Genomic DNA, 24,889 nt, shown 5'->3' with positions numbered 1-24,889 from the left:
ATGGAAATACCTATTCTGTTATCCCTGCCCCCTTTTATCCGTAAAAAATTCATCTTCTGCGTTATTCAATTCCTTACTGACCTAAATTTCAGTCAAGATTTGATGATGATGAAGATAAGCTATTAACCACATCTTAAGATGGTTCAAATGACATTAACTCTTCCGTACTTGACACTTTTCTTAGGTTTCTGGGTCCAATCCAAAGTTAATTTCGTCATATGTGTAACATAGATGTTAAACTTACCAGTCTATGTTCTTTTTTCTTTGGATTTTCTTTAGCAATGGTTCCAAATATGGACGGCTGAAATGAAACAGAATTATACAAAATACATGTAATACAAAAATTATGCTGTAAAAAATCATTTCTACAGTAATTTTCAGACTAAAAGTCAATAGTGTTGTTTAGGAACCACAGAAATAATAAATAATTGTACCCCTTAATGTATTTTGTTTTCTTTTAACATTTGATAAAGTTATGGAATGTATGATTGGATGAAATTTGATAGACTTACTCTACATATAGTTTATTGAAAAATTAATAACTTCCCTTTTCTGAATAAACAAAAATGGATATATTATCAACCAATAAGTTCTGAATTGGAATCACTGAACTTTTCATTGGGCGATTTAAACTTTAGGGTAATAAATTAGTAGATAATTATAGAGTTTAACTGATTACAGGTATGATAATATCCAGGTATAACTTTCGCTTAAGGTAAACAAATAAATAAAATACAGGTAGACATCAAAGAAGATTAACAATTGTGAGATAAGGCGTAATTACCTATAATCTAATTAGCTATCTAACAGGTACATCTGGTACTAATTAGGGGGATTTGGTCAAGGACAATTGATTCTATGTAACATCAAAGAAGAGATTATATGATTGTCCAAACTCTCTACAGGTGGTAAAACATCAATGTAAAAACACTGAGTATTTACCATATATTTTTTAGAACAAATCTGATATATTACCAAAGCTTGAGGTAATTTACATGTGTATTAGCAAAATTTGATTTTCCAAACATAGAACTATATGATGCCTGTGATATTTTCACTACTGATCAGGCCTATCATTACAACACTTACAGTATACTAAAGTAAGAGATTAATGGACAGGTGTATACATTTTTGTCTTCATGATTAATAGCTTTTGTTTAAAAATTAAAGAATGAAAGAAAAAGTAGTCCAACAATCTGGACATTAAATCAACAGTGCCAGAGCCCCTAGAAAATTTGTATGTTTAATAATATCAATCCTACTTGGTACTACAAGGGTGAGAAAAAAAAATAAAAAAAACATAAGCTATGTATATTCAAACCTTTAGGTAATGCATTGACATAGAGAACTACTTTAGTGATTTTCAAGTGAACTTTAAATGTATATATTATTCCCTTCACATAGAACTTCCTCTCATATGCATATGATTTACTGGTGAATATAACATACCTCAAATTTACTAATTGTTGCTTTCTCCTTATATCCAAAAACAAATAAAAACAATCACATAAAATCCATTGATATAATATTTTGCAGATCACATTTTCTGAGAATCACTTTTTCCTTAATGTTTACAGGGTTAGGATGGTTCCATCTTTTGAATTCAGACAGTTCCATCTCAGATGAAAAGGGGTGTTTTACAGCTGGTTTTCATAGCAATACAGTTATCTAGGCACTTTTATTTTACAACCAGTTGGACATTTGTGATGACTGAACAGGACTAGTTTTATAGAGGAAAAGACCCACTATGCTCCCCTCCTTTAAATTAAAAAAAATTGTTTAACAGCAAATTGATTTTTCATAAATACACACAAAAAAAAATCAATTTTGTCAATGCCCCATACCTTCCAGGACAGATCATCTAAACCTTGGAGAATGATTTTCTTAAGGATGTGTCAGAGGACATGCCCATCACAATGAACTGACAATTAGTTTTGTTTTCACCATTTTGCTGTTTCATTAAGGATCTCAATCAGGTTAAACTGACTCAGTGATCAAATTGGCCTTACAATAAACACAGCATTATAATTCATTTAGAACATGAGTTTCTGAATCAGAAGTTTTGGATATAGAAAATATCCACAAAATTAAAGGCATTTAGAAATTATTTTATAGGAAATCTAAAAATAGATCAACTATTTAACTTAAGAGCTTAAGAGCTTCCCAGATATTGATTACTAAATATCTGTGTAGCATGGATCCTCCCAGTGTAAAAGACTAATTAACTTGGAGGTATAGCTCTACTGAAGCTAAAGAAATTTTTAGAATCAAATTTTAATAGTGAAAATATATCTCAGTCAAGTAAACCTAAATGTCGGAAAATGCTCAAAATCATCATATTGTAATAGGAAAGTATTTCAATGCTACTGAAATTTATATGCCACTAAGAAAAGATTTTTCAATATGTACATTCATAAATTTAAAACTTAGAGTCAACTTTGGCTTAACCAGAATAGAATTCTGATTTTAATCATGCAAACATAATGGCAACATGCCTGAAATCTTCGCAGATATACAGAAATTTATACAACTTCACACACCTTTTTTATTCATTATATGTTAAAACTCATAACCAACCCATACTTTGTAAATTATCAAACTTGAAACTGTTTTGAAATTCAACATTATAAATTATGTCTGCAAGAATTTTCCAAATTAGTGTCTCTTTTTTTCCAATTTTCTGTCTGATTTACAGTAAGAAGATTGGCACCAGAATCTAATTTTCTTAGCTTGAACCAAAGACCTCTTCTTTAAAATCTTTTTAAACTTCACAGTATTTCATTTCAAAACAGAGATGTATTATAATAATACATCAAGGCCAAAGGGCTGTTAAAGATGATTGAATTCATCAACTTCCTTCCATAAAGTAAAGATATATTTTTTTTAATTAGTTATCTGATTGAAGAGAATGATAATACAGTAAAAGAACCTCAGGCAACACTGCAGAAAAAGTAATGGACACATTACTAGAATATTTACTGAGCAGATCTGGTTATAAACTAGAATCCATGAACTTTAACCCACATAACTCATGAAATGGCCTACTATAAATAAAATATTGCCATGAACTTTTCTAAAGAACATATTTGTTTTTACTCTATAAGGAGTTTGCAATGAGTCTGAGTGTCAAAAAATTCCAATTATTGCATGGTTAGTTAATGAAATATTAGGCAGTCATTGAATATTGTAAGTTCACAGATATTTGTTACTACAAAACTTGAATACTAGACGTGATTCGTTGGACATTTATACGGTCAAATAAAATATGTATGACAATTCTAATGAAATTAAGAAAAGTTTTCTATCTACCAAGTAGATTAAACTCCATACACAAATCAAGATATTGTAGAAATACACATAGAAGCATAAATTTGAAAATATTGATAACACTTGGCAACCACAATCACAAGATCAAACAACATATGAGTCACAATTATACTTTTTAAAAATAATGTTTACTTGACAATTTGAATGGTGTTTGTTCACCACAAGTCAATTTTTACTATCTTGTAAAACCCATTTTTATCTGTAGGTGGGACAGGATATCAGGGTATGATTGATGATATAACATTAATAAAGTTTTACAGGATAATTTCCAATTAAAAATGACATTTTCTTCAGGTAATACTTTAATGGCAACCAATTATCTACAGAAATTAAATAAGAGTTTATCATATAATTTCCACTTAATAAAATACTATTTTAATCCTCGATAATTATGATAAATATAAATGACAATTGTCATGCTATGGTTTGATATTGTAATAAGGTATAAAGATTACAGCCAGATAAATCTTGTGTAAGGGGCACCTGCTATGGCAGTTATATAATACATAGGTAAAAATTAAAGGTGGTTTAAAAGATATAGTCTTTCAATGGCAGTTATACAACCTGACCACAAAACTGATAAACAATTTTTTATTGTAATTTAAAACTTTACAGAGTCTATGACATGGTAATAATATCCTCAAACATAGAAGTTCCATTTATAGAACACTTTGAAGTATTAAACTTTTATTTGGGTAAAAATATTTGGTTACCAGCTAATCTAACCAAATACAATATGTTTTTTTTTTTGGAATCAGTAACAAAAATTTCAGTACTTTTATTAAATGAATACGTCCCATCCATAGTATGTGGATAATATAGTCTACAAAATACATGATGGAGAAGAAACAAGCACCAAAAACTTTACGAACAATAAGGAAAGACAAAAATGTGTACTAGCATGGGATTTCAAACTTATGTCTCTCAAGCCTACTTGTATCCACTTAAAATAACCCACCTCAGTTAAATATTACATGAATATGAGAGCTTATCCCAGCAACTGGACTGAAGGATAAATATTTAAGGCTTCATTAACTGTAGCTTATCTAACTTAACAAAGACAATTGTCCCATGGATTATCTCTCCCGTGGAGAGTTGAAAAAAGGCGAATACTCTCTTAAGTAGATAATTTTAAAAGTGTTATTGTGACCTGGAATGCCTTTAAAATTTTCAAAAACAAGTCACAAGTCAAAAATATAATGATTTTAGATTCTATTGAAAAAAACAAAGTGATCACAACTGCATCATTATTGAGATTTACTGGTTGTCTATAAAGATAACATAAGAGATCTATCATAGACCCTAAGGTACCAGTATTGCATTGCCATACGTGCCAACCCTACCGCTTAAGGCGGCAGTCTACCGATTTTCTGGTGTTTCTACTGCCTACCGACTTCAGAAACTTTTCTACCGATTTCAAAAATGATTACTGATTTTTTTTTCATCTTTATTTAATTCAACTCTACGTTATGGTTGAGTCCATAATGTGACGACTTTGCCATTACTAGCGGAGTTTAATAAAGGGGAGTGAAACGCATGTCCGACATAGTATATACCCCGACCTTTTCATTGGCTATTTAAATACATATGCACCGATTAAAAAAGTTTATTGGCGTGCTAGATTTTGAACTTGGGAAAATCCCTGATACAATACAAAGATTGGGGATGAAGCCCAGCAGGATGCAGCATTTTTCTTCATCGTAAAAAAATTCGGGGAGATGGGCAAATATTATGAACAAAATGGTAAGTTTTCATGAACTCGTGGATCGTTATGGTGTATCCATCAGCACCATGAAAACTGATTTATTCAACGGGTCATAGTTTTCTTTTTCTCATTTGTCTACCCCGGACTTGACTTTTTATGAGCAACTCGGCGGGTGTTTCTAGAAAAGCAGAGGATGCTTACCCTACCAGTGCACCTGGTCCATGCTCCCAGTTTTTAGTGGAGTCCGAGTTGCTCATTTACATTTGTTACTTTGTATATATGATTTTAGTTACTTTATGTTCTTTGTTTGTATGTCTGTTTTCCATGTCTGGTCTTTGTCCCTGGATTACATTCTTTTTATTATCGCTATAACCTTGGTTCCCTTGATTACTCTTTCACTCCCCTTATCAGGTGTCTTTCATCCTCCAAAATGTGCCCAAGATGCAGCATTTTGCTTCCAGGGAAAAAAAAATTTTCTGGGAGGGCAAATCCCCCCCTGACCCCCTACTACTTTTGGATCCAAAAAGGTTGGCATGTATGCATTGAATATCCCTGAGCGGGTGTACATCAAAACTTGGATGCTATAAAAATATAGTCCATTTTGCCTCTCTACAAACTAATGTTTTGTCAAAAGATATTAACAATGACTTATAAAATAGAGAAAATATCACACTATAAGATGACAAACTTTTTTAAAAGAAAATCTAACATAATAACATAAAAATGTTCCACTGAAAACGTTGGTTTGGTGAGTGCAAAACGAAAGTGAAAGTAGAGAAAATGGCTATTTATAGTTCAAGACTACTTTTCTGTCCGATCTTTGTGGACTCACCCTATTTTCTTTGCGGGAAATTATTTTTCACATGTCCTTAGAAATGCTACATAAGTGACAGTTTTATTGAATCAATTTACATATTTTTTTTAAAATCCTAAAAATATGCACTTCACTATAGAGGACTATGGGAAATTTAATACAATACTGAGACCCTTATGATAACTAATGTATACTTATGCTCCTTTTCTTGCTATAAGCATTTCTGTAAAAAATGTTTTTCTTTTAATAAAGCGATGATTACTTAAATATAGCAATTTGAGGTCCAACAAACTGTTTTTCAGATTCACAAGACTATATGTCAATTTTTACATTATAATACATATGTTCGTAAACATAGCACTGCTTATTCAAGCTTCAACAAATTGTTTTAGAGATTCACAGGTCCAAAATTAGACTTTAACACTTTAGTCCATAGCCATATGTTAAACATCAATTGTCATACCAGAACACTTTAGTACTATAATAGTCATATTGTTTACTTATGCTTGAAATGTTTATAATATGAAATAGATAATTTTGTTGTCTAAAATGACACCTAATGGAGACTATTATAATTCATTTTCACATGAGAGATCTTCAATTGTAATATGTTATGTCAGCCTCTCAGGGGTATACCATAATTCGGCCATGAAACTTTAATGGTAACTTGCTCTAAATAAGGACAAACAAAAATATGTTTGTTCTAGTTAAAAAGTGTTATATAGACTAGTACTTCCTATTTGGTTTTTAAATAAAAGATGTATGTACTTCTAAAAGAACAAATTTAAAGAAAAACTGAAACATCACTTCATTGTTACACCTATATTTCAAATTGTCCTTGCAGAATTAACAAGAATAATCACTAAAAAAGACACAGTTCAATTTTCTATCATATTTACCAAACTTAATAACCATATAAGAACTAAAGAGAGTATTCTGTCTTTTCTGCTAAGGCCAATTACTACACAATTTTACTTACAGACACATCAAAGACTACATTATTATATCTAATAAAGACTTACCCTTTTCTTAGAAGTCTGCTTTAATCCAATGGCAGGCTGACTTCTAGAAGACTGAAATTATAAAACAAGTGATACTAGGGACATATAATTAGCAGAAATCCTATCTGTCTAGGGGACCACAGCATAGTTCTACCATCAATAAGAATTAGATCCACAGAAATCTAAAACATTTTATCTCCAATCCATAGTTTAAATACCTCAACCGGAATATCAGTAAGGTGTATCAGAATATGTCAAACTGTATTGTTTCCAGTTGATACCAATCAAGTCTTTGATAATAATTGATGAGATAATTGGACTGAGCCAAATCTTATTATTACACTTACATGTACTCCTTAACCATATGACTTTTATAAACAGAATATAATGCTAGTTAGATAAATGGCAGTCCATGCAATGATACCACTTTAGTGAAGTACCACTAGGTGACAAACACTTTAAGTATCAGTTGCATCAACAAATAACATTACAAAATCATGTGCAAGAATACATGTCCCTGAAGATGCATTAATTAACAAATATACACTCTTGAAGCATGGCAATACACAATCTTATTTCATTAGAATGTCAATATATTGAATGTTGAATGCTAAAAAAATGGCATTTCTATGTAATACGATATACATTTCAGACATGTCCTTGTACACATGCTCAATATTATATATTAGAAACGAGTTCTTTTAACCTGGATTTTCAAAAAAATTATATACTCCTTAAATATTCCAGTACAAAATATGCATAACATACATGCAGAAATAAAAATCAAAATCTCTAACACAGAAAACTAACTTAAAATAGTCATATTGCAAAAATTTTTTGGGTAAAATTTCTATAAGCCATTACAATACCATTTGTAAATAATAAAAACTTTAACAATGACTTACGCATCCATTTTACAATAACTTTTCTGATCAGATAAACATTGACGTCCAAGAAGTTTCACAATGATGTACTCCTAAACAATACTGATCACTTAATGTGACAGATTATTACAGTTGTCACCTACAAACTGACAGTTTTAACGATGATGTCCCAGGTCCAGGTTACTACTACATAGTTTGATCAAATATTTCTTTACATTCCTCTTACCTATAGTTTATTTCACATTTACAGGTAAACATCTTACAGGTAATTTTTCAGGTAGACATCAACGATTTAAATATAAAAATACAAAAAAATAAGGAACAATATGAAATCCATTGACTTGTATCTTAGGTTGGTATTACAAAAAAAAAGAATGAATTATTATATTTTACTGCTATGCAAAGACTAAAGTTTAAATGGAGGTCAAATTGTGTGATCATAGCATCTACCTGAAGACATTTTGGAATAAACTATACTTTGTGACACTGGTGTGATGGACATTCTATCAAAGAAAGCTGCATTCAAGCAAGTTAATTCATGATTAACCTACAGAATTTGTAACCTTTAATTTATTCTGAATTTCAATTATTGTTAAATCTCCAGCCATTGTACAAAAATTTGTTGAGTGATTCACTCAAGTCAATTCAAACAAATATTTGTGAAAAATTAAAATACAGAAAAATTTAACAACCTTTTGTGATTCATGACAAATTTCTTCTACCAGTGACAAATTCTATCAGATTTTAAATTGGGTTTCAAACTAAACAAGGCCCTGTGAAATTTTCGACATGAGGAACATGAACCAAGGTCTGCTTTAACAGAACATGGGACTGCTTTACAGAAAATAAGATATAAAAACTGAAAAAATTTTTAATAAAAATTGACTTGAGCTTTGCAAGATAAATCAAGATAGCTTTTATATGTAGTATATTGAGTATACATTGCACTGAGTTTAATGGCCTTGTAGAATGAAGAAAATATAGTTCCTACTATATACCATCAGGATTAAGTTAGTGCAATTGATAGAGATAAATCTATGAGACTGACCTCAAATCATGACCTATAGAATAAATCTATATAATGTTCTTTTTTTTATTTATTTGATAAAACACCTAGTTACAAGCAGGCAAACATGCACATTATTACAATTTGGTACCAGGAGTTATACGGTATTTTAGTAATCACTTCTGAGGTATGGCCTGATCTAATTTAGGTGATTACACATAAGCAAATTAATTTGATGCTAGTTTTGGCATTGACACTTTTGGAAATTCCAAGTTCAAAATCAGACTAACGATTTAGAAACTATTGGGGACAGTTTTGGTTAGTATTATATTTGGTCTGGAAAGAAAATAGTGTGTTTTGCATTATATCTGTTATAATGTGTGTTCACTTTGCTAACATGATATTGTTTACAGTTAATACAAGAATAACACAGAAACTAAAGAGCAAAATAAAACAAAAATGTGTAAACCTGACCGAATTACCAAAACAATATTTGCCTTAATGACATAATTCTATGAGGTAAATATTGTATATATTCTTAACTACTGTATTCTAACCATATATATCTAGTGTACCAAGACAACTTTTGACAATATATGTAAGCAAATGTATGTAAGTTGTCGAAGCATGCAGCCGATACTTTTGCATATAAATTACCCACAAAATTCTCTTTCATAAGATATCAATAAACATTTCAAAGAAACAATAATATTTGACATGGTTACAATGTAAGATCATAAATCTTGTCCATTGCAGGTCAGTTATCTTTATTTCTCACACAAAAATATTCAAAATATTCCAAGAAGACCTTTTAATGAATCAATTAAAAATTTTCATTTATAACTGGGTAAGAAACAGTAAAAGCAAATGTACCCCTTACCAAATTTATTTGTCTTTCATCACAAATCTTCACATTCCTCTGAAGTGTCTAGAGTCATGGGTCAAAACAGGTGAAATTTTTTTAAAAAGAGTAAAAATTCTTAAATTGGAATCTAAATACCTTTTAATAGTCCTTCATAGTATTGATATCTCAAAATTTTTACCTAAGTGGGGAAATGATCTTCAAATAAAACTACAAGTGTCATCAAATTATATTTATAGGCATTTGATTTGATTTAACTTACACAACCTAACACTATGGAGGGTCAATTACATGTGTTAGGTGATGAGGTCTCTTTTAAGTTCCACCCCAGTAAACATGGGCAGATAGGTTTTGAAATTTTCCCACAGCTTAATACAAAAAGATTCCTGATTAAATATGTGAGAATTTTAAAACCCTTGATTTCAATACCAAAACAAGACGGTAAAATCCTAAATTCATAAAATATAATATGCAAATCATGTTTTCTGATAGCTTAGTAAATAAACTTACTACTGATAGGAAGATTTTATGCCGCTGCCAAAAATTCTATTGAAAATCACTAAATACCACAGTAAATATGGAAAAAAAAGATTAAAAGCTCTATAAACTGACTATGATATACTTTGTGTATATGTATAACTAAAGAAAAACAATTTAAATGTAAATATACACAAATATGAGATACAAACCCTCAGATCCTCATAGTAAATAAACAGAGATTATAATAAGTAAAAGTATGTCTTCAGACATTAAGGTAGACAAACAGTACCACACATACAATACATCAACAAATAAAATTATATTGTACTAGATATCATACTGATACAGAAACAAATATTATAATTGTACATGTATATAAGCAGCTTATCATAACAAGTACAAGTAATATCCAAAAGAGGTGAGAAATAAGAACATGATAAATTTGTAAGCAAAATTTGAACAGTAACCCTGATTTTATACAATGTATTCATATCTTGAGGAGGGTGTTTAGGACAAGAATAGTTGTTAAAATAGTTACAATCTCTATTATCTGTGATGATTGTTTCAATTTTTAAGTAACCAATTTCATAATAACTTTAGATGATAAGTAATGCACAGCAAATAATGTTTTCATGAAAAACCTAATACGTTAAGATATTCAAGCATCTTTCCATATGGTTTTAATCTGGCCATACATCATAGTCGCTCCTTGATGGGATACATTTTACAAATCTGATATATAACATATATACAATACTTTACACTTAACATGAATGACCTACATGTTTTCTATCATACTTTTTCTCTACAATACACATGTCTTTATCAAAGCATGCCATGATATATTGTCTTCAGGTGTTGTTATCAGAGATTTTATCCTGGAAACTATTCATATCTAAGGTGGATAAAATCACAGTTTGACAAGAATATCTTCAACTTAACAGGTGTTTTATCATTATCATTACAATGCATCTTATATTATCAATACTAGTACATGTATGTTAGCTCAGGCCTGGAAATACAGAGTTCTTAAATGTACTGGTACCTTGCAATATCTAGTGACATACAGCCTTGAATCTCCCATTTAACCATAGATGGATGAGGGAGGGAGGGGTTGTGGTCCTTCCTGATGCACGGAAAGTTTGTTTATATAGAAAAAACTTCAAAACACTGATGGCAAACCCAATCTTAGGCAAGTAGATGTCTCCTAATTTCTAGATCTGCCACTGTTTACTGATCTCTACTAAACAAATGTCAAACAAACTGTACACAAAGAAAAAAAGAGCAACTTCACAGACCCTTAAATCAATAACAAATTACATGAGCATTTTCTAAATGTCAAAGAGTAATCAAGGGAACCAAAATTCTAGCAAAAAGAGAGTAATCAATCATGCACTATAATTACATGTATATAATATAAAGATACAAAAATCTCAAATTATCAACTAGAGACAAATTTTTTCAAAACAGACAGACAGGCAGACAACATAAAATATTGCTGCATGTACAATTACTTGTTGTTCTGAATGAAAGACATGACTTGTAATAATGTGTGATACTTATTTTTAAAAATTTCCTCAAACTTGACACTGATCACGCAGAAGATGAATGACCATACTTGTATTCATACTAGTAACTCTTCATATCATCATGTGAAGGACAATAAACAGCTCAGTGATGAATTATAAAACATGTCAAAGTCATGCTAGGATTTCTGATTTACCTTTTCTTTATAAAGATGTTAAAATTTGCACCTAAACAGTGCCAAAGGTGTATGGTTCACATTGGACAAAGTAAACTAGAAATACTGTGAGCAAGTTCACAAAGAGAATACACCCCTGCTTCAAATGAACTTAAATAAAAAACCATGATGGTTTTTTCTTTTGGCATCACCCAACAGTAATTATATTCCTTCATGCATATCTACATATGGTACCCAACCTTCTTATAATATTTCATCAAAATCCCTTGAACAGTATATAGAAGGAGTTTAATTACAAGGTTTTCTCCCTTTGAAGTCCTCTGACAGTAATCATATTCCATGATGCACATCTGTATATGATACTAAAACTTCCTATAAAATTTCATCAAAATCCCTTGAGTGGTTTAGGAGGAGCTGCACCTACAAGGTTTTGACATGAAAAAACCCATAATCTAAGGTTTTAACATGAAAAAAACATAATTCAGGTTATTTCCCCTTGGAGTCCTCCGACATTTATTATATTCCTTCATACCCATCTACAAATGATACTCAAAATTCCTATACAATTTCATCAAAATCCATTGAGTGGTTTAGGAGTTGATTGCACTTACAAGGTTTTAACATGTTAAACCTTTAATTTGGATTATCTCCCTTTGGGGTCCTCTAATCACATACCTTAATGCATATCTTCAAATGATATCAAACTTTTCTATAAAATTTCATCAAAATCTCTTGAGAGATAAAGGAGGAGTTACACTTAACGAGATTTTAACTTGTAAAACCCATAATTTGGATGATCTCTCCTTGGAGTCTTCTGAAAGTAACCATACTCCTTCATGCACATCTAAATATGATACTCAAAATTCCTGTACAATTTAATCAAAATCCCTTGAGCAGTTTAGCAGGAGTTGGTTGCACTTACGAGGTATTAACATGTAAAACCCTTAATCTGAATCATCTCCCTTTGGAGTCCTCAGACAGTAATTATATTCCTTCATGCACATCTACATATGATACCCAACCTTCCTATTAAATTTCATCAAAATCCTGTGAGTGGTTTAGGAGAAGTTGTGCTTACAAGTAATGCAGACAGACAGACGGACGGACAGACATGGTGATTCCTAAATGTTCCCAAAACTTTGTTTGGGGAGGGGGAAGTATAAAAACAAGTTCAATCTCACAAAAAAAAGCATTCAATGGGGCAAAGATTTTTATAGTAAACTTTAAAATGCTTTTTGGGGCAAAGTAAAACACCTGTGGTTTAAGTTGACTCAGAAGTGGGAGTCACAAGAATAACAATTGAAATTTATTTTGACAAATTCTGAAGATTGTATCATTTAGAAAAGCCACCCCTAATTATGAGCTTCAACCAGCTCAACTTACACAAAACCATCTACATTTACCCTTCAATAGTTTTTTATTGACAAAATCCTGTTTTTCAATTTTTACAACAAAAGTGTGGGTTCTGGGCACCTATTTTTGTCCAAACCATCCATTATTTACTTGATTTTCTATAAATTGGGTGTGTAATTGGACAGAAGGGTTTGACTTTGAAGTACTCTCAAGTAATTAAATTCCACAAACGTTAAAAGTTCCTCAGGCATGTTAAGATCCACCTACATAAGTTCTAGGTGTTCTTCATTTTGAAAAATAAGACAAATCCTCCATTTTACAAACAACTGAAAATAAAAGACATCATAATCTCACAGTGAAGGGAAAGGGTATCAAATAATATCCACAGTGTTAGCATCCTATTACACACCAAAAAAAACAAACAAAATTTTTTCAAAAAAGCAAAAATTAGTTTTATTTAGGTCATCAATTCTAAAAAGAGTTTTAAAATACCACTTTTTTGCTTTTTGAAAATTATTTCAGTTCATCACATATTCTGTAGGTATTGTACTGGTACATGTTCATATTTTCTAATTGAAAAAAAGCAATATTTAATATCCATATGCGTCAGATCCTACGCTTTAAAAAACATTGTGAAACATTCTATGTACATGTTTATATTGATTTGAGAAGAAAGATTGTTTTCATCTATGCCTGGAGACATGGCATACCACTATAAACCTGAATATACCAGTACTATTAGGGGAGATAACTCAAATATTAATATCAATAAAACATGTTTCCTTTTTCTCAATGAATTTTGCCTTTTTCCCATATGTACTTACCATATATTTATATGAGTATTATAAAAATAAATTGGTCTCTAAAATACATGTATATTGACAACATCATTGACTGGTCTTTAATCAATTGAACAGTTATAAAATTGAATGTGACCTCAAAAGTTGCCATTGATATTGTTCTCAACAAACCTGTGCTTTGAACAAGACACCAAAAAAACCAACATAAAATATGTATATAAACAGAATGAATTGTGATGCTTTAAAAACTCACCCCTCTTAAACTTCTTCTTAGTTTCTTATAAGTTGAGGAAAAAGAAGAGCTCATGCTTCAAACACAATCCAATAATTTATCTTAATGAACAATCCACTTTATTAAAATCTGTTCACTTTATATAAAACTGACAAACATCATCAATCGATTAAACAAGCGTATACACAAACATAAAACAAAGAGATCTATATCTTGTCAAGTTTAAAAAGTCCGCCAGACCAGATACATGGGATTTTATTGATCCCTGATTAGTTAGGGATATACTGGGGTGCCTAAAGGGAGTTCCTGCTCTCTAGTTGGCTTGGCTATTATAGGATAATGGTTAAATATGGTAACATGTACCTTACAAATTGATAATATGATTAACATTATGGCTACATGATAATATAATTTATTGATACAATAACATACTAGGTAACAGAAATGCCAATAAACCTAACTGATCTAGTTCTTATTTTCTGACTTCTTTTATTTCTAATTTTAACTTAATATCCACCAGTGATGTAAAATTTCATTTACATTTCATTTATCTTGATTATTACAATTATTGTACAATAATAAGTTCCTATTAAAATCTATCATATATATATATATTTATCATTTTTCTATAACTTAAATCAAATTTAAGTTGATTTTTTACTCCCCTTGATCAAAACTGACCCCAATTACAAATGTTTACAAACAAAATATTATGGTTATTAAATATCCATCAAGCTCAGTTGGACTTAATTATCTTTATGTCACTAGTGAGAATATCACAGTATGCCCATGGTTCTAATCCTAAACAAAATTGATTAAACTGTTTGTAATTCTACCAATAAATTTACTTAGTGAACAATAGAATAACATATAAAATCTATTTGGTGTTATTTAAAAAGATTATAATGATATTGACAAAATAAAGCAAATACTAAAACTGAAACAATAATAGAAGGTAATGTCAATAAAAAAAAACCGAACTTATTTTTCAAATACAGTATTTTTTTTTTAGGTTGGACATATTAAGTAGTAATAAACAGTGGTACACATTGTGATGGCAGCCTTCAAATGTGTCATATAAAATTTTCGAATAATATTCATGTGAAATGAATTTCATGTAAAAACCACATAAAATATGTGTTCTATTCATGTGAATTTCATGTAAAGCTCAGTAGACAAAGGAAATTTCAGTTATGGTATAAGATTTTGATTCATCTACTAGTACATGTATAAAACTATGAGATAATAATCAGACCTGAAATCTATGGGACACAGTTGTTCATCTATTAACTATTTTACCTGAGCTACATAACAGTGGAACAGTATCAGGCTACTATATGTTAAATAAAGTAAACATTAGACAAATATACAATTTACCCCCAAATCAATCAAATCCAGAGGTAAAAATATTCCATAAGGCCAAAATAAAAAATCATATTTGTTTTTCCTCTCCTCCTGTCCAAATTTTTTTCACCTTCCCTAAAAATTTAATTTAGATTTTTTCCCCAATTTAGGTTCAATATCTTTCAAACTGACAATAATTTTCACTTAAATTGATATAAAATAAATTCACCTGCCTGCCCCAATTTTAACAAAATGTTGGATGAGAATATAAGAATTTTTTATGATGGCCTTATGTAAAAAAATTATAATTATAACCCCATCCAAGTATAAAAAAACTCTGAGCACGGCCTGTTGTTACACAGGTCCCAGGGGCTATAGTGGAGATATGATCTAGGATAACATTAATTTTACACTTTGTTAAGTCCTCTCTCATTAAAACTTTTGCCAGGGGATGGACGTTGTCATTATTAATGTCTGTTCATCATCATCTAGATTGATTTATTTCACAAAGGACTTTTAAAATTGAAAAACAACCTTGATCTAAAAGCTATTCCTAAAACAGTTTAATAGAAAAAATAAGATAATTTTGAAATGATTTAAAAATTTTTAATGTCTTTTTTTTTAAAACCAATGGTATTGCAATAAGTATTTAATGGTAATTTTTAAAGAAGGTGATAGTTCACAATTTTTGCATTGAAAAGTAGATACATTTTGTAGTCTGAAACAATGGTAGATGAAATAAAACTGAAACCTTTCTAGTTCCATATGAAAATGAAGGACATGCATTTACAGTCAAACCTCTCCAAACCAAACCACTTTTGGACTGTAGAATTCGGTCAGTTTGGACAGGTGTACAATTTATCCAGGTTCAAAATACATTTAAAATAACACAGTGGGACTTTAAAAGTTGTCTGGTTGAGGCAGGTTTACAGTTAATTCAAGGTTTGGCCTAGACAGGTTTTGCTGTACACTGCAATAATATTTTTTAACTCAGTAAGAAAGAACCATATCACTATGAAAAATCTTTAATAAGGGTTAACAATATATAGATATAGGTAAAAAGGTGTACTGCATAGCAAGGAAACAAACCAGAATGAAAATAATGGGAGAACAAATAAATAAATGGACTACTAAAGAAATGCTATGAATTCTTTTAAACTTAATTTCAATAAATTTGAGTTCAATTGTATAAGTAATCTAAGAGAGATAACTCATGAGTCCAATAATTTTCTAAATCAATGGAATCTTACACTACTAAGTTTTACTAAATGTAGAGAAAAAATCAAAGAATTTAGTTGATTTTTTACACAAACACTAGAAGTCATGACTAGTAATCATTGAAATTATAAAAAAAAAAAATTGGTCGAATCAACAGTTAAAAAAAGATAAGTCAGAAAGTAACAAGAAATACATTAAGAAAACCTTCACAAAGATAAAGAAGTGAACAAGCAATTTGTATTTTTGTACAAGAAACTGTTCTGATCTATGTATGCATGTCCCTCTTTTATGTGATTAGTCTTACAAACCAAAATTCTAAAAAAAAGAAATGACAAAGAACAGATTTTTTTAATATATAGACAAACATTTCACCCATACAGATATATTTGAGGAATCAATGTGTGGTCAACAGACAGACAATGTATAAACCTGTAAAATTGAATAGGAAAACTTTGTAAAACCAATTATTCAGACTAGTAAATTAAAATGGTAAAGTCTGTGTAAAATATTTGTACATATACCAGCCAGAATGATTTTTTCAAGAATAATGCAATATAATGTATCCACAGTCTATTTTATTTGTAAGACACATTGTTAACCCTGAAGAACAGTGATATGAGCTTACCCCTTTTTTATGTTGCCTTCTTATAACACCCATAGCTGCACACTTGTATTCTTGCTCTAACCTGTTATAGTTCAACTGGAATCGCCTGTAGAAAATAATACTTCTATGAGGTAACAGACACTTAAACATCATGATATAAGCATACTTATTATTATTATATGATTGATTGATTGACTGATTGAATAATTGATTGATTATGGTTTCAAGTCCAATGGCTGACATTTCATACATTTCAGGATGAGAATGATTGAGCTTGATCTTTAAAGTGTAGCTCACAGATGCAACATCCTGAAGGCAGGCATGCCACCCCATTCATACACATTATTCTGATTACAAGCTAACCAATCTTCACACTATCTCCTGCTTGGTGGAGAAGCAGTGGATAATTATCTAACAGGTCAAGGTCCCTTCAATAAAGTAAGTACCATTTGTTGCTTTACAAGTTTTACAAGTTTATATGTTCTTTAATTTAAAACAATATTTTTTATTCAAACCTACGATTAATATTGTGGTGAGTCTCAGAAAAAAAAGCCTTTCAACACTTAAGATCTATTCTAAATTATATACATAAGATGGTACTAAGTAGAACAGAAGAAGACTTGAAAAATGTGAGTAATAGCTGAAATAGTCAATCCAACCAGTCATGTGGTTTTTTGTTCAAAAAGAGAAAAGTCATATGTTCATAATTCATAATATATCATTGCAAAACATCCACATTATTAATAATAAAAATATCATATAATAAATCAACTTATAAAAAAAACCTTTGTCTTCAGAACACAACACATTAATAAAAATCACTTTTTAACTTCATAAAACAATCAACAATATAACAAAAATGATTTAATCATATAAAAATGCTTTGACCTTGTAAAGACATGGCTATAATTCAATGAAGCAAACCCTTTCTGACAGCTGATGCTATTAGTGAAATCAATAACATTTTCTGTGTATTGAACTTTTGAACTGTAAGGAGATTAAACTTTTCCTAACACAGATGCGGATCCCCTTTCCTCTGAAAATGGGAATCAGGATTTCAAGCTAACAAACTTTTATTTGCTTGAAATCTTGATTTTTTTTATTAATTCTTCCCCTTTACAGAAGGGCCTTTAATTCTATTCTGCCTGCCACTAACCTGAAATCCTGGGTATGCCCCTAAAATATGCATTGAAATAATTGATACTAATGGTTTTCACTTTATAAATGTAAAAATGTATATATAGTATTAAAAAATATATTTTTCTTATTTTCACAAGTGTTCTTGTAAATTTTACATGGCATTGCTTTACAAAGATTGATTTATCAATAGGGTGCTACCTCCAATTCACATGGCAATACTTGTTATATTTTCAAAGTTAGAAATTTTTAAAAATATTGTTGGCACAGGCTAACAGGAGATTTTTTGTGACTGCAGAACAAAACAAGGCAAAACTCTTTGAAGAGGATTTCTTAACTTGATTAACTTTGTAAAAGTATGGGTGTTCATTCATGCATGTTTAGCTAACTAAATGTATCATTTAAATCAATTTGTGCATTGCTTCAACTTAGGCTATGACAATTTTTGGGAAACACAAGCTAGCCATTCCTGTCTCCAGCTTGAATAATCCTTGATATACATTTAAAGTGAAATATAGTGCTTTCTTCAAGCAGCTAGCTAATACCCCAGGTCTAGTAAAACAAGATTTTGGCTAGCTAAATGATGTGTAGTTTCCATTATTTTGTACTACTATAATATAGCATGAAGTCTTCCATTGATAGCTATAGGTCTGAACAAATTCACAAAAAAATAAATAGAAAAGAGAACAGAAGGAAGGACTGATACTATAGCAATTCAATAGTCCTTTTACATATCCCGACTTTGGCTTCGTTTGTTAAGATTTCAAACAAAGGGGAGTAACTTTCTACAAATTTGTCATCCGACAGATTGATTTACTGTACAATTGGAGCAATGGACAGCAGTAGACTTCAAATTCAAATACTCAATTTATTAGAGCCCTGGTAAGTACTTGGATACTTTTAAATAACTTCAAACCATTCAGGTACCTAGCGAAGTGAAAATAGTTACCAAGAAAAATGTTTACAGTTTTCCCTTTCCCCAATGAGACTGCCAACCAGATTGTCGGGTGTTGGTGGGTGACATCCCTTTGAAAAACTAACTGAAATGGCTTGCATTCCATAAATATGGAAAACGACTATACCAAGAAAATGCATATAGGGTAGCCAATAACAGTACAATAAATAATATATATCTTACGTGACACTAGACTTCACTTGGCTAACAGCAGCTCGTTTCTGAAAAAAAAAAATAATGAAGTTATTGTAAAGAAAGGTAAAATTCCCCCATTATTTCACTGAGTATCCTACCTACTTACCTACTTCTTGTTGCACCCGAAGGCACACAGGGAAAGAACTAGCCTTTTCCACTCTAATCTATTCTTTGCTTTTTTTCCTTCTCACTCCAGTTCATTCTCACATCTTTCATTTCTGCCTCCAGGTGGTCTTTGGAAAACCCTGATTCTGTTCATCTACTGGAGTCCATCTAAGAGGCACTCTGATGATGCTGTTGGTGTCCTCAAAACATGCCCAATCCATCTCCATCTATATTTCTTAAGTATGGTGCCTATGTCAGAGCAGTTTGTTCTCTCGTGCAAATTTGGTTTGTAATTTTCGCAGGCCAGAATATCCTCAAGATCTTTCTTAGGCATCATTACGAAAACTAGAGAGTTTGCTGATGTCTCTCTGGGTCATCCTCCAACTTTCGGCTCCATAGAACATTATTGATAGGTCACAACTGTTGTATAGCCTGGTCTTTGTGTTCCTACTTATGCTGGTGGACTTTCAGACACCTAGAAGGTTAATAAAGGCACTTCTCTTACCATGATATCATCTTCTGCACCACTATCAGATGTAACAATGCTTCCAAGATATTTGAAGGATCTTGCATTCACTAGGCTTTTCCCATCAAACCGCTTCCTGTGTGGATGTTTTGCATTCAGTGAGATGACTTCAGTTCCATTCAAGATAATATTTAGTCAGGCCTTGCTGGCATTGTGCCATAGTTTTGATGTCTTATTCTGCATATGTGCTTCAAGATTTGATGATAAAGCCAGATCATAGGCATAGTCAAGATCTTCCGATTAGAAAAGAGGGTCCACCTGATGCCTATGCTATTTCTATTAAGGGTTGATCCCATTACCCAGCCACTGAGTGTATTTAGGTGTTAAAATGATTTCACTTTAGTATTTCTTTCAAATATTATAGGAAAGTTAAGTTGTGCTACCATATTAGTGGGTTACTGCCCCATGAAACTAAACAATTTGTGGCTGCATGAATATTGACTTACACTACTATTGTACTACAGTTTATCACATTTTTTTTACCTTATACATAGCAACAAAAAGACCTTGCCTTTCATAGTGAGACCTTCTCCATTTTCATATTAGAGTTGAAGCTCTTGTCATAGGCCTAATATAAAGACAAACTTACCTGAGCTATATCGTGTCCATAATCATTGTTATTTAGCTGACCAAGTTCTTTCTGAAGCACAGACAATTTTCTCTTCTCAGCCTCCAACAACTTGAATGTAACCTGAAAAATAATATGGACGCAAAAGACATATCAAAAACCTAACTGGTATCATAATTTCTGAATTCTGCTGAACACTTTAATCATACGTCAGAATTTGGCTAAACCTCAAATTTGGAGATATATGCAAAAAACTACTGTCTGACCCCTGTGTTCTATTTTTGGTAACAACTGCCATGCTTTTCGACAGATCAAAAATCCCCACATCAGTTCTATGCAGGATACCACAAGGAACATTTATACCAACTTCAGTTCCAATTGGTCAAGTAGTGTCAGAGGAGAAGAGTTTTGAAAAATTGTAAACTATGACGGACAATGGACACCAAGTGATGACAATAGGCCATGTGACCTAAAAATGAATACAGAAATCAACATAGCAAGGAAAGTTATGTAAAAAAACTGAGTAAGGGAGCAACCAGAGGAACTGTACATATCTGCCAAGGTTAAGAATGAGTTTGATCACCATATCAACGTAAAATTTAATATTGTCAAAAGCAAAAAAAAAAAACTGCACTTGAAAAGATAAATACTTGCCTCAATTTATTTATCTACTTTTTTATTATTATCACACTTTTGTATTAAGTCAACATTATAGTTGCATCCTACAGGGTATGGACACTTTCTATAAATATGGTGATAGGATTCAACACTGGAAAAAAACACATTCTACAGCTTTGATAAGGGCAACTGTGAAAAATATGACTGTTTCTTTCCATATGGAGTTATATGGTAAGTACGAAACAGTCAATTAAAAATTATGGTTCTTTTGTAAATATAGGTCCCAAAAAGTTCTGCATGATTGGTTGGAAAAGGGTTTCTGGCAATGAACAAGTGCCACTGCAGGGAAGCAGAAGACTACCCGGTCATAAAAAAAAAATCCAAGCAAAATCCTTTGGGGGCATTCCTGATAGTGACAGTCTTGTAAAATAGTTATTTGCTGTATCAACATGGTTGGTTTATTTTTAATTTCGTTAAAAACTCTGTAAAATTACACAAATGAAATACAAGTAAGCTAAAAGCAAACGTCAATCACGAAAAGGGATATAAAGTTCCTGTTCATGCAAAAAACTACAAGTTTTTGTGCAGTGATAGTCCTAATGTCTTCTGGTACCAACAAAACTCTTCGTTATTTATCCAGCACTATCGGGTTTGACACTAAACAGCACTCTGTCCTGTATAAATGATAAACGGATGGGACCCGGAATAAATCCGACCGTTTAACAAAATATATACGTTTAACAAACACAGGCACAGATTCAAGTACAAACATGCCCCTAAAATTAGATGAAATTCTCTTTTTTTTGCTTGAAATCTTGATTTTTCACAAATTCTTCCTCCAAAAATTGTTTTGCCTTTCTTCGCTTGGCACTGAATCCTGGATCCGCCTTGAATGATTGATTGTTGGGGTTTAACGCCCGAGCGGCAATATTTCAGATATATTCAGGCGATGAACATGAAAGAAATGATAAAATTAATATGAAATGATGATGATGAAATGAAAAAAAGGGATGTGACACAAGGATAATAGGGTCGATAAATTTTGATTGCCACAAGATAAAAGGGAGGGATGGGTAAGGTCGCGCAATTTAGCCTCCTGTGGCGGAGCGCAAAGGTTCCGACTCCGGGAGAATACCACAGCAGGGTTCTTTAACGTGCGAGGAACGTGGCATCTTTCCCAACACGGTGCACCACTATAGTTTGCAGTCAGGTTTTCCGTATTACAGCCTGACAACCCCAGCATGTAACACGCCAGGAGTACCTCATTCCACCACCTGGGACACACTCTGTGGGCAGAGCGCCTAGACCGCGGCTAGGTTTCTGAGCACTATATAGTCGCCTTTTACGACAAGCTTAGCGCTGCTGCAGGCCTATTCTTTTAACACCCGGACCTGCACGGGGCGGGTCCGCCTTGAAAATTAGATTTTTATTTATGCATTGTTAAATCGATTTCCATGCATCATTTACCAAAAACACAATTTCGACAGAGGAAATCCAGTTAGATGCCATTATTCAACTGCAGACAACTTTGACATCTAAATGAGTTTTTCTTGTTGCATCTTTGTAACTACATGACTGGTTGTGATATTCACAGTGGTGATCTTGTATGTTTCTGTCCCAATTTGCCACATTTATCCCTTTCAAAGCGAATTCAAGCTTTGTATTTAATGCGAATGTTGCTTGGGATTTGGGCCATGGGGATTTGATATATATTTTCGACTAAAGTCGACATCCTTTGATAGATGGCTTCTAAGATGACCATAGTCCATAAGATAATTATTCATGTGTCCAAATCTTGACATTTCGACCAAAGAATAGATTATTTCGCTACAAAATACTTCACATAAAAACATCACAACTCCGCGTATTTATTGCTGATATGATTCTTCTTAATGACAAGTATTATATTTATCTCCGAATACACTTTTTTTTTTACATTTCACTTCTGTTTTACGAATTTGGCCCGATTTATACTTTAACTTCACGGGGTCATTTATGGTCGGCGCTTATGAGATTTTAAGAACTATTTAAAATATATAGGGTATAATCCTACTTGACTTAGCGGAAGGTTGCCCTTTCAAATTTAGATATTTTTCTTACTTCTCAAAAAGTGAATGAGAATTCAATTAAAGGGAAGTTTTAATCGGTTTAAATATCTTTAGGGAGGTTCAATGGTATGTTTTATCTATTTAGTAAGGGATATCATCAATATATCAAATATGACATAGTAGTCAATATACATATACAAGTGTCAATACACATTTCTAATCAATTTACCTGGTATACTAATTATTGGAATGAATCATAGAGAAATGCACACCTGGTGCACACTGATTTTACTCAATTATATGTCTATATTGTTTATTTAACATAGTTGTTACTAACCTCTAACTGAACTCCAAATAAGTCTGCACTGGGTTCTCTGATTCTTATTAACTCATTCTCAAATTGCTGACGATCAACCGATCTTAACCCTGAAGATTCCATTACGTATGTCTAAGCAGTTCCATTACAATTAAAGTATGTTCCATATTTCATTAAATTCCTTATTCTATCCAAAAACAACGAGATTTTCAATGCAGAAAAGTGTGAAATTCGTCTCCGAGTAGTACACTGATTATCACTGCTAACCTTTGACCCGTCTCTAGTATTTACATCGCAGTTATCATCAATAAATATACCTATATTCTTTATACATTGTGTAAAAATAACGACTATGACAAGAATATGACAATAAAACAATGATAACTCCTCCCCACAGAACAACTAATGTGTACCTTTTGTATTACTTATCATTATACAAGTCAACAAAAAGCTAATGATCTACAGGGAAATCTTTTATTTCAACACTACAGGACACGCAAAGGGTAATTATCCTAACGTCTTGGCATACAATAATAAAGTTATAACTTAAACTGTTTGTGCAAACCACTTTTAAAATTATTAGAAAAAAGATTATGTAATATAGAGCTGTATTTTAAAAAAAGACAGAAAAAAAAGACAGCAATAAAAGTGCCATTTAAAAAATGAACTGCAATTGCGAGAGTATTTTTTTTTCATTTTTTTTTTTGCTATATTGAGGTATTCGGAATAGCGAATGAGTCATATTCTTACTTGGTTTTCATCCAGATAAAATAAAGAAAGCATGCTTTATACGTGGTCATGCGTAAATTGGAAATTCTTCAACTTAAATTGATTTCCAAATACAGCTTAAATGGTCATATAAAATCAGATGTGATAGCGTGCTCACAATATAGGTATCGGCAAAAACATACCAAAACATTAAAATAGGAGGACAATTCAGAGACATCAAAACCCAAGTAACAAGGCCAAATCGTGAAACCAGGAAACAGAGGCGATCGTGAAATTTAACTTTCATACAAGCAAAGTTCTTATCCTTGGCTTATAAAAATACTGAAATGCTAATGAGAATGGAGGATATTGAAGAAGGTA

General features: G+C 31.5%; 1 protein-coding gene across 2 annotated transcripts in view; it reads right to left on the bottom strand.

Moving 5' to 3' along the window:
- Positions 1–24,088, bottom strand: part of LOC148619292 (ras-GEF domain-containing family member 1B-like) — a 39,475-nt gene extending 15,387 nt beyond the window's left edge. Inside the window, exons 1-6 of one of the 2 annotated variants that reach the window (XM_088579005.1) lie at positions 23,822–24,088; positions 20,840–20,941; positions 19,608–19,645; positions 17,354–17,438; positions 6,869–6,919; positions 245–301 (exon numbers count right to left, since the gene is read on the bottom strand). In XM_088579005.1, coding sequence (XP_088435131.1) covers positions 245–301; positions 6,869–6,919; positions 17,354–17,438; positions 19,608–19,645; positions 20,840–20,941; positions 23,822–23,923 — 435 coding nt within the window. In that variant the 5' untranslated portion in view covers positions 23,924–24,088. Of the gene's footprint in view, positions 1–244; positions 302–6,868; positions 6,920–14,187; positions 14,257–17,353; positions 17,439–19,607; positions 19,646–20,839; positions 20,942–23,821 lie in introns of those variants that run through there. The other variant, XM_088579007.1, reaches the window with a different exon arrangement.
- Positions 24,089–24,889: the final 801 nt, after the last annotated feature.

Source organism: Perna viridis, chromosome 4 (assembly GCF_037379345.1).
Source record: "Perna viridis isolate PV_CMFRI_1.1 ecotype Kerala chromosome 4, ASM3737934v1, whole genome shotgun sequence".
Classification (NCBI taxonomy): Eukaryota; Metazoa; Mollusca; class Bivalvia; order Mytilida; family Mytilidae; genus Perna; species Perna viridis.
Note: the sequence above shows the minus strand (reverse complement) of the source record. Positions and strands in the feature narration are given on the sequence as shown.